The sequence below is a fragment of the Triticum urartu genome, unplaced genomic scaffold (genome assembly GCF_003073215.2).
Source record: "Triticum urartu cultivar G1812 unplaced genomic scaffold, Tu2.1 TuUngrouped_contig_949, whole genome shotgun sequence".
NCBI lineage: Eukaryota > Viridiplantae > Streptophyta > Magnoliopsida > Poales > Poaceae > Triticum > Triticum urartu.
This window is the reverse complement of record NW_024120538.1, coordinates 3,707-21,043: the sequence shown is the minus strand read 5'-3', so window position 1 is coordinate 21,043 and position 17,337 is coordinate 3,707. Positions and strand designations below refer to the sequence as shown.

Here is a 17,337-nt window from a genome sequence, read left to right as displayed (position 1 = left end):
GATCCTTTGCGGTGACCTTTTACAAAGTTGGCTCGCACGTTGACTTGCCACTTATTCCTAAGTGCGTCCATTTGACTACAACCATGGCTTTGAGATACTTTGAATTCTCGTCCAGATATCTTTGCATCTTTTCAGACCATGGCTTGTTCATTGCAACCTATGCCTTGTCAACCTGGACTCTGTCTGCAAAGTATGTCAGAGTCCGGTTACAAGTTTCGTTGACCATCGTTTGGTAGGGAGGGCTCCCACACCTTTAAGAACTCCATTGTACACCTTTGACATGTATACCATAGCAAGCCCCAATATCGTGAGCCTGCACCCACTTGTACAATTGAGGGCAATTCTCAACGATCCGTCGGATTTATGGCCGTCCTACAGCCCCTCTTGTCTTCTCTCTCCGGCAAGGCCGCGTGCTCGATCTGTCCATTGATGCCTGACCAGACCGCATTCATTTTGGCTGCACATCCTCTTAAATAGCTTGAACCAAACATTGTTTTTCCTATATATTTTTGTCTTCTCTGAACTCATGTCAGCCGAGCTCCTTCGGTATTGTTTTCCTGTAGTATTCTCTGAACTCGTACCAGGAACAGTGTTTTCCTGCCAGGTAAGTATGGAATGGTTGAAAAGGAATCATTCAGACAATAGAGAAACTGTACGCCATGGTGTTCTGTTTCCCTTGTCAGGTAAATATGGAAGGGTTGTCTTGTAGATTCAGAGACATCTTGCAAGACCTAACTGGAGAAAAGTGTTCTCTCACTTCACAAGAACACTCGGTATAGGTGACTAAATTTGCCAAACATCTTGTCTTGACCGATTTATACTGCACAGTGCAATGGTTAGTATGTACATTAATGTGTTTTCCATTGAGGATCTCCAACACCAATGAAACAACTAGCTCAAGGATCTTTCAAAAGAATTCATTAAGCCAGGCAACCACAGCTTGTACATATAGTAAGGATAACTTCTAAGACCGCCATACCAGAATTGTTTTTGAACAGATTGCAGATATACTTGTATGTATATGAAAAGAAATTAATATGATAGCGCACACATAGTAAATCTGGAATCTAGCTTTATAAGTTTAGTTTGCACAAAATACATTGAAAAGCTAGTGTCGCAAGCATACATAGACTGGAATATTTAGAGATATCTACTACTCTCTCCGCCCGGAATTAATTGAAGCTCAAACTGATGTATCTAGGAAGTACAGTACTATATTGGAACAGCAATATTGATCATTAGAATTACTGGCTTCCAGGTGGTGGCCCTCGCAGAAGCATGCTTTCTCTCTTCAGTTTTTCTGCCCTGACAGTCTCTAACTTGCGCCTATCAATACTCTTTTCTCCAGGTTCTTTTGGAGGTCTGCCTCTTTTTTTAGGTTGAATATCACCTGATGTACTTCCTTGTTTTGAAAGCTCACCTGATGTACTTCTATCCTTTCGAGGCCTGCCCCTTTTCTTAGGTTGATCGCTAGGTTTCAGACATACTAGAGCATTTTCTCCTGCTGATGCTGACGCCTGAAGCAACCCTGGGAGCGGTAGGTTGTTTGACTGTTGGCCATTTACTGCTCTAACCACCACCTGATTGCTAGCAACATTAGTTCTTGCTCTAGCCACCTTAGTTCTGTAGCCGGGAACAACATTCTGATGTTTGAATTTGTCCATCACAAGTGTTTTGAGCGGAATGGTGATGTCCAACGGTAGCAGGATCTCCTCCAGTTCGTGCCACTCAAGATCTTCCTGGTCTCCATCGTCGTAGACAACGGTGTACCAATTTCTTTGACTGTCATACTTGACAACTTTCCCTACATAGTATATGTCTCCAAACCGCTTTCTCACTTTCCGCCCTTCTAGCCATTCACCAAAGCGATGATCGACTCGAGGTCGCGGAGCGTCTCTTACTGCAAGTTGTGAACCAGATGCGAATTCAGGAGGCAAGTCTGGGACACCATTGATAATGATGGCAGGCTCTCTGGGTACTTTAACAACAGGTTCAGTGTCTGACTCTTGCATGTCCTTGCTCCCCTCCATGACCTGATACTGCACCAATTCCTTGGATTTAACCACAAACAGCCTGTGGGAGAAAGAAAATAGTTTCATCCATAAAATAAATAATCATAAGCAAGAAAAATCAAAGAACCGAGTAAGAAGTAACCATAAACCGAGCACTTTCACAGCTACAATGCATAATTTGATGAGTCAGGCATGTCGAAACATAAGAGATACCAACCAACACTTGGGATTTAGGAAGCACGGCACATCACATTCGCATCAGTGCTGCTACTTGCATTCAGTAAACACCTGGGACATTAACCAGCTACACATGCATTTCAGTTCTTGCATCTGTACTTCACCTATGTCTATGTGCCAGATTGCTGTACTGAGGCATGATACCTGTATCACTCGTGCGATGTGTTCAGTGTACTCATATCATATCAAATCATGAGCACTAGTGTATCAATCAAAAGATAAAAGTTGCATTGCGCGCTATCGACAGACAACATAGCAATGCACACTATCTCCACACATACCAATTGGCAGGTGAAATGCACACCGTGCACACATACTTCAGTTGACAAATTGGCATAGCAATGACCAATGTGTACACATGCTTCAATTGAAAAACCGACAATGTTTTAGAACAGCAGCCACTAGCATTAGCACAACCACACGTTCAACAGAGTGCAGTAGCACAAGCAGCAGCACAACACCAGTAGCTCAAGGCTCAAGCGGCAGCAGGTAGCACACGCATGAGAGTAGAAGAGGAGCTCACCGTCCGGTGACGAGGCAGAGGCAGGTCGGCAGCGGCCGGCGTGGAAGAGGAGGCAGAGGCGGGGCGTCGTCGAGGAGGGCGGTGAAGAGGGGGGTGTCGGCGTCTCGCCTGGATGCTCCGCACGACGGGGGAGGGGGCGGCGTCCGGCGGCGATGGGGAGGCGAGGGAGCGGCGACCGGCGGCTGCTGGTGGGATGTGGGAACCCCTAGCACGCGCAAGCAAGAGACAAAGGAGTCGGGTGGGGGGATGCCAGCGTGTGACACCCTGTCCACATGGGCCGGCCTGGCTTTAAAAGGGCCTGCCACGGCACGGCCCGTGTCCGCCCTTTTATAAAAGGACCATGCCGTGCCGGCCCGAAGGCGTGGCTTTGAGGATTGGGCGCGTGACGCGCTGGCGAACATGCCAGCGCGCACCCGTCCGCTCCCGTGCGCCCCTACTAGGCCGGCCTACGAGCAGGGCTGAACGCCCCATTTTTTAATTCGTTTTTTTACTATTTTTTCATAAAAATAATTCGTAATTTAGAAAAGTGAATTTTGTAAAAAAATATTCCTGATTTCAAAGTAATAATTTTGTTTTGAATTTTAATGAAAATTTATTTATTTTGACGAACAAATTTATATGAGCATTTTTCTAATAGTGATGAATATTTTTTTATATTTGATGAACAAAATTTGAATACGATGAACATTTTTTAAACTTGATGAACAAAATTTGTATTTAAGAATATTCTTTTGAAAAATGGATGAACAAATTTTGAAATTGACGGACAATTTTTGACTTTGGTGAACAATTTTTGAAATCGATGATGAACAAAATTTGAATTTCATGTACAATTTTTGAAATCGATGAACATTTTTTGAATTCGGTAAACAAATTTTGAACTTTGATGAACATTTATTCAATCCGATTAACAGAAAACGTGTTTTATGAACATTTTTACACATTGATGAACATTTTTTGAATTTGATACAAAAAATGTTCACAAATTTTGTAAGCAAAGAAAAAAAGAAAACGAACAAATTTTGAAATCGACGAACAAATTTTAAATTTTCGGAACAATTTTGAATTTGGTTAACATTTTTTCAATTCAATGAACAAATTTTGAATTTTGATGAACATTTTTTCAATCCGATGAACAAAAAAGGAATTTTATGAACATTGTTTGACTCGTTGAGCATTTTTACACATTGCGAGCATTTTTTGAATTTGATGCAAAAAAATATTCACGAATTTGGAGAGAAAAAAAAGAAAGCGAAAAGGGGAAACAGAAAAGAAAAAATAAAAAGAAAAAGAAAAAAGAGAGCTAAATAAAAAACGAAAAGAAAAATAAATGGGATATGGGCCGGCTCATACGAGCACCCAGCGCGCCTGGTCGCTCGGGGGCGCCCTATGCGCCATATAGGAACCCGCTTGAGGATTGGCCACTCTGCAGGCGTTGCTTTTCAGCCTTCAGGTATGTTTCGACCTTTTGGGCCTGTTACTCTACAACGATGTGTGGCTGCTCGGCGAGAACCACATTTTATGGGAGGAGAACGTGTGCAAGGACTATGAGCTTGAGTAGACCGCCCGCAGGGACGCCGAGATCGATGAGATGTTTGACGAGCTCGAGGCCGAGCTCTCCAACGCGGAGGAGATGTCGTGGTAGGCAGTGGCAGAGCTACACAATCAATGGTGGGCGGGCCAGTACAAAGAAATCCACTATTTTTTCTTTCACAGTTCAATCTACTCTGAATCCTTCACTGCATTTGCTATTGGCTGGGCGGGCCGTGGCCTATTTTTGATACACGTAGCTCCGCCAGTGGTGGTAGGTGTACCAGTAATGACCACACGAGTCCGGTACTTCCGACGTAGGGGTGATGGACATCTCCTCCGATGAGAACTTCGATGACTATCTCTGGCATCCCTAATTTATCACACTATATTGCTAGAGCCATAGTTTTAAATAGCGGGCTATGCCGCTATAACGAGGCTATAGTCGGCTATTTCATAACTTTACGGGACAATTTAACGACACCCTACTCAAACCGCTATAGCGGGGCTATAGCCGGCTATTTAAAACTTTGGCTAGAGCTAGTGTTTAATTTATGTTTTTTTAATATTTAATGTATAACATTTCACACTAGAGTTTAAATTTATGCAATGAACTATGTGTTATTTTCATGTTTCATTTGTTTAAAAAAAATTGGTCATCAGTTTTTGGTCTGATGAAAAAGAGACAATTTTCTGGAGACCAAAAACCTTCTCTCTCTCTCTTCATCCCTAAAACTAGTTTTTGGTCATCAAAATTTTTGCTCCGTTGAAGATGCCTCAGGTTGTACTTCAAGCCTTCAAGGCTTCTTACACGAAATGTATAACAACATTTGAAAAAAGAAGTCCTGATACAAGAAGCGTCTTGATACTTCTACTGGTACACATTCGTCTAAAGAGGCAAAGTGCTTTAAACTTCAGCTTCCTTTTGCTGCGGCGAACCGCTCCACAACAATGTTTCATATATATCCCAAACATCTGAGCAACACAAAACAAAGTGGCTTGATCATAAACACATCAACTAAAAAGACAGAAGGACAGAAGTTTGGAATTTCAGTGCTAGCACAGATACCTTCTGAAGAGTCTTCTTGAGCAGGTCTTGCGCTCATCCATGGAGACTCGGATGAATCCGTCGATGCGTTCCCTCGCGTCTTCAAGGAAGGTAGCACCATCAGTTTTTTTCTTCCAGCAGGACGAAATGGCAGGGTTTTCAGGAACAGGTTGTTGAGAACCTTCAGGCTCTGTAGTGCTGGGATCCGTATCATCACTACTGAAACAAACCAAGGGAGCAAAGGGTGATATATATTCCAAAGAGGAGATCAGAGTACTATATGGATCTCACAGCCAACTTTTACGTCGTTGTAGCTACTCTACACATTTTGTTCATAAAGTAAAGAACATACGCTGTCTGTAGTATTTAACTGCCACTAAGAACAAAGATTGAACAGAGTGCAATATAGAAATCACGCAAGGAACAGAGACAAATATGTAGCAGAAAACTGATATATGAAACATTAATTCGGCATTATTTATTACAACTTACTGTAAGACGTTTTTTGTTTGCATAGGGAGGAGTTAAGTATTCAACGAATACCACCGCAATATCTTGCTCTATGCAAACAAACTGACTGCATCTAAGATGAACCAAATAGCAAGTAGTGCAACAATCACTGTAAACTTGGGGAAACATTTCTTTATATGTGGCAGTGGTAGTGATGCAGTTAAGAAGAAAACTACTGGATTTCCAAGAAACACATTTTTATATACCTGCAAATTATAATTTTGATAGTGGTCTTGTAGACAAAAAATAGAGGATGTACTTTCACTAATCCATGTTAATTGACGCACACTTAAGAATTGTTTGGTTTATAACCACATTTTACCGCAGTTTGTCACACCTCGTTATCTTAGGCAAATTTAATCAAATTAGGTGGGTGTTTGGTTCTTGCCAGATCTAAGGCAAGAAATTTTTTTATGAGCAATAAGCCTCATATGACAAAGACATGAAAAATGTGGCAAGAATTTTTTAGGAAAACGAAAGTGTGGTTAGACAAGTGTGATAAAAATAATGTGGCAAAGATAATCGTAATCCAAACAGGCCCTTAGTCTAACTTTATGCATCAATTAATATGGATTAGAGGGATTATTAAAAAGTTCCTTCGGTGGGTCACTTGTAAGAGTCACTGGGTCGCCGGCTCTGCCCACTCCTACATCGCCGGCGACCGGCGCCAGCGGGTAGTGGGGGCGGAGGACCGAAGGCGGCGGTCAAGCCCGGTAGGGGCGCGGCGGAGGAGGATGGTGGCGCTGGAGCGGGTCGGCGTCGCGCGCGGGGGGAGCTCGTCCAGCGGGTCGCCGCCAGCCCGCTCGACGGCGTCTTCCGACGACATCGCCCTCGAGGTCACAAGGCCCTCTCCGTCCTCCACCGTTCCTTTGTTGGCAAGCAGGAGCCTCACTCTCTCGCCGTGTTCCCGGTGGACGCACACGCGCACGCAAGCTGCTCGAGCAAATGGCCATAAGAAAAAACAGAGGAGCAGAGCAGCACGCAGGTTAGTTCTCCAGACAGCCAACACCCACAGTTTTTTCTCTTCAGTTCACAACGGATGCAGACTTTCATTTCGGTGTGAGTTACATAAACTTTACGCCGATGGATGGGGATTCATCATTCACTCACATATATGGATGGGATTGGCTTCGCCAGACGTCCCAAGGTTGGAACTTCTTTCTGGTCAAACTTAATTTGGACCTTTGTAGTGGGATTCATCATTCGCATCCCAAATATTACAGAAGTCAAGCACTCGTAGCTGCACCCAGCTTCACATTGCTGACCAGTGGCTTTGAATTCCAAGCACCAGAGTCCTTGTTAGTGTGCCACCAGAGCTAACATAAACATCCCAAATATTAGGATTGCTAGTAACCAAAACTTTGTGCATATTTTTCTTCATTGCGAACAAACTGCTCTGATTAATTATATGCAACTTCACTCTCCAGTTGCTTTAATCAAATCCCAAGCCCGCAAGCCCTGATTGGTGTGCACTGCTACCTCAAATCCCAAAACGGACAAGAGAGAAACTCCATGAGCATGGATACAAGCCTGCAGGCCCTTATTGGTCTGCTCCCTCGATTTCACTCTCCCACTACTTTAATTAAACAGCAACCAGCGACTTTTATCTTGGCAGGCAACACCAAGAGTTTGATTACATATATGTCATGTATGTATACCATGGGGTATCCTACACCAAGAAGAACACATACTCATGGCAAAAGCAGCCATGGACACGCTTCAACTCTCCTGCATCCAGATAGCCATAGCCCTGCTCTTGCTTACTCAAGCCAAGAGCACCACAGAGGACACATCTCCCCTGCATCCAAATGATACGAGCATCAGCTGTATTGCTGACGAGAGGTCTGCCCTTCTTGCCTTCAGGGCAGGTCTATCCGACCCTGCAAACCTCCTTTCATCATGGAAGGGTAATGACTGCTGCCGATGGAAGGGCGTCTACTGCAGCAACAGAACCAGCAATGTTGTCAGGCTAGATCTCCGAGGCCCTTATTGCAAAAATGGCGATCAGACGCAGGTGCTAGCAGGCAACATAAGCTCCTCATTGCTTGGTTTAAAATATTTACGGCATCTCGACCTCAGCTGCAACAGATTCGACAAGATACAGATACCGGAGTTCATCGGTTCTCTCCATAAGTTGAGATATCTTGACCTATCAATGTCAATGTTCATCGGAAGGATACCACCACAGCTCGGTAATCTCTCCAACTTACAATACTTAGATCTTGAGACCTACTCATACACAAGTGTTGATTCTTCTTTCCATAGTGACACATACTCCACTGATATCACCTGGTTATCACAGTTAACTTCCGTTGAGCACCTGGATATGACTGGGGTGAACCTCAGTACAATTGTTCATTGGCTTCCGGTGATGAACATGCTTCCAACTCTGAAATTTCTTTGTCTTAGAGCTTGCCAGCTCAGGGGTAGCCCTGATTCTCTTCAGTTCTCAAACCTGACTTCTCTTGAAACACTTGACATTTCGGGCAACGACTTCCAAAAGCGTTGCACGCCCAACTGGTTTTGGGATTTAACTAGCCTCAAGCATCTAGATATCAGCAACAATGGTTTCTATGGCCCTTTTCCGGACGTGATAGGTAATATGACCTCCATTGTGGAGCTTGTTTTATCACGAAATAACCTTGTGGGCATGATACCTTCCAGTATGAAGAACCTTTGTAATTTGGAGAGATTACTTTCTTTCGGAAATAACATCAATGGGAATATAACAGAATTATTCCATCGATTACCCAGTTGTTCATGGAATAAATTGCAAGACTTGTTTCTACCTATCAGCAATCTGACTGGAAGCCTGCCAACTACAATGGTAAAATCCTTCAGCAACCTGAGCCGGCTGTATCTCAGTCATAACAAACTCACTGGCCATGTGCCACAGTGGATAGGAGAGCTCACAAAGCTAACAACACTGGCCCTTGACTCCAACAAACTTGATGGGGTCATTGATGAAGGCCATTTATCCCGTCTAGATATGTTAAAGGAACTGACTTTGTCAGACAACTCCATAGCCATCACAGTGAGTCCAACTTGGGTTCCTCCTTTCAGCCTAAATTGGATAGGACTTCGGTCCTGTCAGCTAGGGCCTAGATTCCCAACGTGGCTTCAATGGCAAACACACGTAGTGAGTCTTGATGTATCAAACACAAGCATTAATGACATGGTACCTGATTGGTTTTGGATCGCAGCTTCCTCAGTAGTTTTTCTCAATATCCGAAATAATCAGATTACAGGAGTCCTCCCATCAACAATGGAATTTATGAGAGCAGAGGCAATGGATTTCAGTTCTAACCAGCTTGGTGGTTCAATACCTAAGCTTCCCATCAATATAACCTATCTGGATCTCAGTCGGAACAATTTAGTTGGGCCACTACCATTAGACTTTGGAGCGCCAAGGCTTAGAACACTTGTTCTATATGATAACATTATCTCTGGTGCCATTCCATCTTCTTTGTGCAAGTTGGAATCATTGCGGTTGTTAGATCTATCAAGAAATAATCTCAATGGGTCAATTACTGATTGCCTAGTCAATGAGACCGGCACAAACATGACAGGTCTGAGTATCACTAATCTAAGCCTAAGAGACAACAACCTCTCGGGTGGTTTTCCTTCGCTTCTCCAGAAATGCCCGAGACTCATCGTTCTTGATCTCGGACATAATCAGTTCTCTGGGGCTTTACCAGCATGGATTGGGGAGAAACTGTCGTCTTTGTCATTCTTACGACTGAGATCCAATATGTTTCATGGTCACATTCCAGTTGAGCTTACAATGCTTGTTAAGCTTCAATATTTGGACCTTGCCTACAACAATATATCGGGAAGCATACCGAGATTTATGCTTAATTGTACATGCATGATGCAAACAAGATTCAACACTAATGGTCTTCAGAATGCATTCAGTTCTAGAGTATTGGCTGATGAAAATGAACTAGTTGACTATACTGAGAATTTAACGGTACTCACGAAAGGCCAAGAGAGATTATATACAGGAGAAATCATATATATGGTGAATCTTGATTTATCCTGTAATAGTCTTACTGGAGCAATACCTGCAGAAATCAGTACTCTTGTCGCATTGAAGAGCCTGAACTTATCATGGAACAACTTCAAGGGAAATATACCTGAGAATATTGGAGCCTTAATTCAAGTGGAATCACTCGACCTATCACACAATGAGCTGTCCGGCGAAATCCCTTCAAGCTTGTCGGCTCTCACATCATTGAGTCGCCTGAACCTGTCCTACAACAATCTGGGAGGAAAGATACCAACTGGAAATCAACTGCAAACACTTGAAGACCAAGCATCTATTTATGTTGGCAACCCAAGTCTCTGCGGGCCTCCTCTCTCTCGGAGATGTCCACATCCCGAGCCAATTCCAGGAGAAAACGACGGAGATGCAAGCGATGACTTGGTTTCGTTTTTCCTCGCCATGGGCTCTGGATATGTGATGGGTCTCTGGGTGGTCTTCTGTACCTTCTTATTCAAGAGGAGATGGAGAGTTTTGTGGTACTTGCTCTGTGACAGCCTGTATGATTGGGTTTATGTGCATGTGGCTGTTACCTGGAGTTCCTTTAGAGGTAAAATCAATGGGTAGAAGCTGAGATGAGATGACCATCACTGGTTCTCGTTTTGCGCTCATGTAATTCAATAAATGTTTTTGACATTTATTATGAATGTATGAATGTTCAGGTATTGTACTAGAACTAATCAGGATATGTATTCAAGGTGCATACCATCGACCGAGTGGTATGCTGTTTTTCGTATTGTACTAGAACCAGCACTGGTGGTCCTTGGTTTGCTCTAGACATGTAATATGATATACTCTGGGGATTTATCATGAATGTATCAACCCATATTCCTGTATCAATCGATATTCCAATGTATTGTAGTGGAACAAGTCGCTTACATACTTGCATGTATGAATTCTAGTTCCGTCCATCGACAGACAATTGTATATAATTATATATGATGTGTTTTGTATGCGCTTTCTGTTTTTTTTTTCAAACAAAGGGTGATTTTATTGACTCATAACAAAGCATCAAGGAGATACAAACACGATGAGTACGCACCCGACCTCTGCATAATTAGAATCCACACAGCCAACATCAACACCCGCAAAAAAACACGCCACCAAAGAGCAAGATCATACAAGAACAAAGCTATGCCTATGAGAGGAAGAAAAAAAAAACTAGGTGATCTAAACAGTGATCGAGAAACTATGGTAGCGACCATATCCGCACCAACTATTTCTTGACAGTACAAGGACAACGTGAAAGAATCACGGTCATGAAGGGGACCGATGCTAAAGAATCACCGTCATCGGATCTAACCACCAAAGGTCATATTCTAGGTTTTAACCTTGAAGAATAAGTCCGAGTATATCCGAGCTATGCTTTCATCAAGGTAATGACACAAAAACGTCATCATTGCCAATTATAACCAACATGGGCAGACCTAGATTTTCACCCCGGAACTCGAGACAAGGTACTCGAGAAGCACCACCAAATCGAAGTCAATCATGTGCCGCCACCACCACTTTCCTCAATCCCAGCAGCTACAAGCACTAGGCTAGAAATCCCACTATCGTGACTACAGAACCATACCCTCTGCGTCAAGCACCGTTCATAGATTGCATCTCATCACTGAATGTAAACTGAACAGAGTGAGAGCCGTCAAAACTCACAAAAAAGCCTTACGGCTACGTCCCACATCCTCGCTAGTACGATCCACCGGCACCGGATCTACATAATGAATTTCAAAGACCCTTCAATGACCGCTGCAATCTGCAGCTTGAAGGCTGGTTGATGCCTAAACGCTCACCAACAATGGTGTGTCTCCCGAAAGCCACCGAACGCATCAGAGGTGTAGCAGCATCGACCTCCACATCACGTGTCTCTCGAAGGTTGCCGAACAGAACAGAAGTGCATCAGCCATCGAGTGCCACATGCATCACGCACACCACTGGAGCACCTCTATCGGGCATTACCTGTACACCGCACATGCAACACCAACAGCCACCGGCCGTGCATGATGACTAGCGGCACCGAGCCATCCCAGATTGGGGCAGAGGAGACCCGTCACCAGCGGAGCCTACAGCAAGGCCTAGATCAGATCGCCATGGCGATCTGGCCGAAATTCGTTTAGAGCATCTTCACCCGTCCCTCCAAGAACATCCTCAGGAATTTTTTTAGTCTGGTGATAGAAAAACGCTCCATTCGCATCCTCAAAGCCTTGTTTTTTGTCGGAATTGAAGTAAAATTGGCCCCGGCGAACCCACCCCAACCCAAGCCCCCTGCAGGCAGCTGGGGAGGCCGGCGCTATTTTTTGTGTGGTTTGGCCCACATGCACCCACATATCTCCTCCCCCCACCTTCTCTCTCTCCTTCCGCTTTCTCCTCGCAGCGCTGCTTGCCGCCGCCGCGCTCTTCCACTGGCAACGGTGAAGAAGTCGCTGCCTCAGCCGTCGGGCAGGCGCAGGTGAAGATTCATCTGCCGTGCACCCGGCCTCGTCCGGACGACGCCGTTGGGTATGTTAGAATAAATCTGAAGCATATCGTTGATCATCCGAGCACCAAGCAATCACACGAGCAAGACACCGAGATTTGTTAACGAGGTTCACCGATATGGCTACATCCCCGGGGCCCGACTACGGGCGCTCCTCCCCGTGACACCGTCACAATACCGCACCCGGTCGCCCTGGACACCGGCACATGCCGCCGGCTTCCCCTGCGTTCCGGTGCTATTATGTTGGCATAGGTTACATCGTGTGTTTACCCTACCTTGTACACTATATTCGACACAACTCTAACAAACTCCACCTTGGCGAATATTCTCCACCACCTTGAATTCGTCAATGCATCAAACTTCCATGTACATTGAACTTGAGCTTATCCCATGAGTACCGCTGCTACTCCAAAGACTCCATATGACTTCACCTGCAACTTGTAGTCCCTTCATTTCTTGACCACAGTCAACACTCGAGCAAAATTAAGTTCCTCATTACTCTAGTTTGTGCTCTCAACTTCCGGAGTATCCGTCCATGCCATCACACACCGATCATTGACCTGCGTGAAAGTGAACAACTCACATATTGGGTGTCACACATAAGAGTTACCTGAACTCAACATCACCGCTCTTCCTTGACCGCCGGTCTGAAACTTGAAGGAATTTCACCATTGCTTGTAGTCATCCTGAGTCAAATTCGCAGTTGTCTCGCCACATGTATGACCACCAGAGCCCTGGCCCGTCTGCATGCCCCGTGCATACCGCACGCCTCGCCGCCATTACCGCATCGAGCCTCCGCTGTCCTGGTCAAGTCTCAAGGGTCACGAACCCACACCAATCAAACCCCACTGCAGAGTACCACCGATCATCACCAACCGATGACGAGTTTCACGCTTCCATCAGACCACAGGACTCCAGTCCGAACTGCATGTCACTCGCTTTTTTCCCACCTGCTGAATAGGCTTTGACCCCGTCGACTTATGTCGTTGCCCCTCAATCCAGCTCCACCTTCAACATGACTCCATGGTAGATGATCAGTGCACCCCTGCGCCTCATTGACTTCAAGCTCCATGTATATACCACCTTGAATCAAACCCGCGCCATAGTCTTGTCGAAGCCGCACAAGCCTCGGGCATGTGCACCACGTGTTTCCACGCCCCAGAAGTCGGTCACCATCAGCATCACGCTCCTATGTCGTCGTCGCCGATCCCACCACCGTCTTCTATACCAACCGACTTGCGTCGATCCGTCAAACTGAGTCCGACCTAGCCGAACTCGTGCGACTGTATGACACGCTCGAGGCTCCCAAATCGTCTTCCACGAATTTCCATCCATCACATAATAATTCCATCACACCTGACATGACTTCCTGCAATGCCTTCAAGCATCCATGTTGCGTCAACAAATTTCTCACCCTTGTCTGCCGTAACCCAAGGTTTTCAGTTCCGTGAACTTCTCTACCTCCAACCTGGTACCCATTGGCGTCATAGTTCTTTGTATGGTTGACCCTGCGAAAAATTATCCGAGCTTTCCACACAACGCCCCAGACACACGGACAGAACCTCTGCGTGCTACTAAAGCAAAACCAAGAGAATTAAAATCTTTGGCCTTCACGTGATGGATCAGCTCCCTTGCACAAAACTTCCAATGCTAGCTTTTCCTTGCCATGAACTTCTGCTTTCCAACGGATTATCCCTTGCGATTCTTTCTATTCACCACTTGATTTGCCTGCCTATCTCTTTTTTTTCGAATACACACGAGAGAGTGCGTATCATTCATTAGAGAAGAAAGGGTACGAAACACATGTCCACCGTTACAGCGTTATGTACAAGCGGATTTACGCCTACCTTTGACTACCAAAGCCTACTACTCGCTGACATCCCACGCAACTTGAGCTACCTCGAACCCTATATTGTCCTCCTTGAAGAGACCTGCTTTCGCCCACAAATGTCCTTCCTCGTGAATCCGTTGCATGGCGTGTTGAAATGATGGCGTTGCTCCATTAAACACCACATCATTCCTATGCTTCCATAATGTCCACATGACCAGCAGACACTTTGCTCTGTGTGCTCTCCGGTTAGCCGAGACATCCTCCTGCCGCAGACACCATTGCTCAAGCGATTCCCCATATCTGGGCTGAACCTCCACCTTGTTGGCAAGTCTGCTTACCGCCAGCCAAATCTGCCTTGCAAAGCTACATTCTAATATCAGGTGCTGCATAGATTCTTGTTGCTGATCACACATGGGGCAGGCTGCTTGGTGAGGCAGGCCGTGCCGTGCAAGCCTCACCGACATCCAACATCTATCCTTTATGGCCAGCCAACTGAAGAAACGACACCTTAGCGGTGCCTTGGATTGCCAGGTGAAGTCCGCGGTTGGTGAGACCTGCCGCCCGGAGAACCTTGCCGCACAAGCCGAGCGAGTTGAAAAACACCCGTTGCTCTCCCATGCCCAGGTCACAGAGTCTTGACTATCTTCATCGAGTGTAATGGTTGAGACACAAGTCCATAGAAGGAGGTATTGATCGAGTGCCTCCGGTGACAGTTCAGTGCCAACATGCCGTGCCCAACTTCCATCTCTCAACGCATCCGCCGCCAATTCAGATTGTCGCACCCGTTTTGGAACCCGAATGTATATGCTCGGTGCTATATCTCTGACTCGTTCACCCATGTTCGATCTATCCTCCCAAAACAGAGTCGCTTTCCCATCACCAACTGTCGTCCGGGCAGCAGCATCCACCAGCTCCTGTGATTCCGATGGTATAGTAATCTGAAAGTCGATCCAAGGTCTTTCCTTATCAGCTTTCCTCAGCCAGGCCCAGTGCACCCGAAGGGCCTTGTTAAGCCAAGGCAGATTTGGTAAACCTAATCCACCCGCCCACTTGGGCGTGCAAACTTCCTCCCAAGCAACCGAGCAGCTGCCTCCATTAGCCTCCTTCTTACCGCACCAAAGGAAATTCCTGCATATCCTGACTAGCGCCGCCAGCGTCCTTGCGGGAAGATCCAAAGCCATCATTGTGTGGATAGGTATGGCACATAGGACTAATTGTATGAGCAACAAACGGCCACTCTTAGGCAGAATTGCCGCCTTCCAAAGTGGGAGGCAATCCGCCACATGGTCCACCAGTCCCTGGAGTTGAGCTGCCGTGGCCTTCCTGATCGTGAGTGGTATGCCCAAATACTTGCAGGGAAACAGCAAGGTCGAGCATCCCAGGCTGCGGGACACCCACTGTATCTCTTCCTGGGAGCAGCGAATAGGCACTGTTGAACTCTTACTCATGTTGACCACAAGGCCCGAAGCTTGTCCAAAAAGCTGAAGAATCGCTCCACACGTGATAGTTTCCACCTCGTTTGGTTTGAAGAACACAATCACATCATCCGCAAACATGGATACCCTATGCTGCAACCTGGCCTGAGACAGCGGCGCCAACAACCCATGTTCCACGGCGTGCTTGAACAGCGCAAACAAAGGCTCCATGCAGAGAATGAAAATCATGGGCGAGACGGGGTCACCTTGCCGCAAGCCTTGACAAGCAAGGATAGGTTTCCCAGGGCATCCATTGATCATGATCCCGGTGGAGGAGGTAGCTAGCAGTCCACATATCCATGCTATCCATTTTTCACCAAAGCCAAATCGCCTTAGGACCGCGACCAGGAAGGGCCAGCTGATGGAGTCGAAAGCTTTGGTAATATCCAGCTTCAGCATAACTGTCGGTGATTTGAGAGCATGTAATCTTCTGGCCATGCACTGTACGAGCATAAAATTATCATGGAGGGATCTGCCCTTGACAAAAGCACTCTGGTGCGGCCCCACAAGCTTTGGCAAGTCCTTAGCAAGTCTAATGGCCAGTATCTTGTCAAAGATTTTTACTGGACCACTAATGAGGCTAACCGGACGGAAATCTTTGATATCCACGGCCCCGTCCTTCTTCGGCAGTAGAGATACCAGGGCTTTATTAACTGCCCCCAAACCACGCATATCCTCTCTGTGAAAATGGTCAAGTGCGTTCATGAAATCTGCCCTGATGATCTGCCAGCAAGAGACAAAGAATCTACCGGTGAAGCCGTCGGGGCCCGGAGCTTTGTCAAACGGCATGCACTTGATGGCCGAAATCACTTCCTCCTCTGTGAAAGGCGCTTCCAGATGCCTCAAGTCCCGAGAAGGAAGGTCCAACATATCGAGGTTTAACCTTGCCTCTCTGGGCCGCGACGAACCAAGCAGCTCTTGGAAGTATTTGTCGGCAACCTCCGCAACCTCCTCCTGCCCAGTGTATACAATCCCGTCACGTTGCAGTTTGTTGATGATGTTCTTCCTCTGTCTGTGTCTAGCATGCCGATGGAAAAAAGCCGTGTTTGCTTCTCCCACCTTAAGCTGCAGTAGACGAGACCGCTGCCTTGCCATCGTCCGCTCCAAAGAACACAAACCTAACAATTTCCGCTTAAGAAGCTTCCGAAGTCCAAATTCTTGCTTAGACAGAACCCTCGCCCCCGATGCCTTCTCAAGACGGCATATGATTTCCATGGCAATTGCAATTTGCAGTCGCACATTACCAATCCACCGATCATTCCAGCTCTACAGTGCCTTGGCCGTTGCGTGCAACTTGTTATCCAGCACAATAAAGGGATTACCCATCGAGGGTAGAGATTGCCAGGCCAACTTGACAGTGTCCAAGAATCCATCCGCCTTCGACCAAAAGCTTTCAAATTTAAATCGTCGTCCCACCTCAAAATCTGCATCGAAATCAACCAAGAGCGGGCAGTGATCCGAGATCGCCGAACCGAGTGACGTGAGAAGGCTCCTAGGGTATATATCTTCCCAGGAATTAGTGACGAAAACGTGATCAATCTTCTCCATAGTTGGGTTCCTTCGCTCATTGCTCCAAGTGTAGCGCCTACCGTTTAGGTAAAGCTCCTTCAACTCAAGCCGATTGAGAAGAGCACGCATACGAGCCATCATGCG

General features: G+C 46.0%; 2 protein-coding genes across 2 annotated transcripts; one reads left to right on the top strand and one right to left on the bottom strand.

Moving 5' to 3' along the window:
* Positions 1-1,055: 1,055 nt before the first annotated feature.
* On the bottom strand, positions 1,056-3,009 carry LOC125532250. The gene is made up of 2 exons (XM_048696385.1): positions 2,773-3,009; positions 1,056-2,073 (listed from the first exon to the last, which is right to left on the bottom strand). Exon 2 carries the CDS (start codon positions 2,028-2,030, stop codon positions 1,245-1,247), a length of 786 nt encoding a protein of 261 aa, XP_048552342.1. The 5' UTR covers positions 2,031-2,073; positions 2,773-3,009; the 3' UTR covers positions 1,056-1,244.
* Positions 3,010-6,442: 3,433 nt separating this feature from the next.
* On the top strand, positions 6,443-10,805 carry LOC125532251 (receptor like protein 21-like). The gene is made up of 2 exons (XM_048696386.1): positions 6,443-6,845; positions 9,931-10,805. The coding sequence occupies exons 1-2, from the start codon at positions 6,806-6,808 to the stop codon at positions 10,467-10,469; spliced, it is 579 nt and encodes a 192-aa protein (XP_048552343.1). The 5' UTR covers positions 6,443-6,805; the 3' UTR covers positions 10,470-10,805.
* The last annotated feature ends 6,532 nt before the right edge of the window (positions 10,806-17,337 follow it).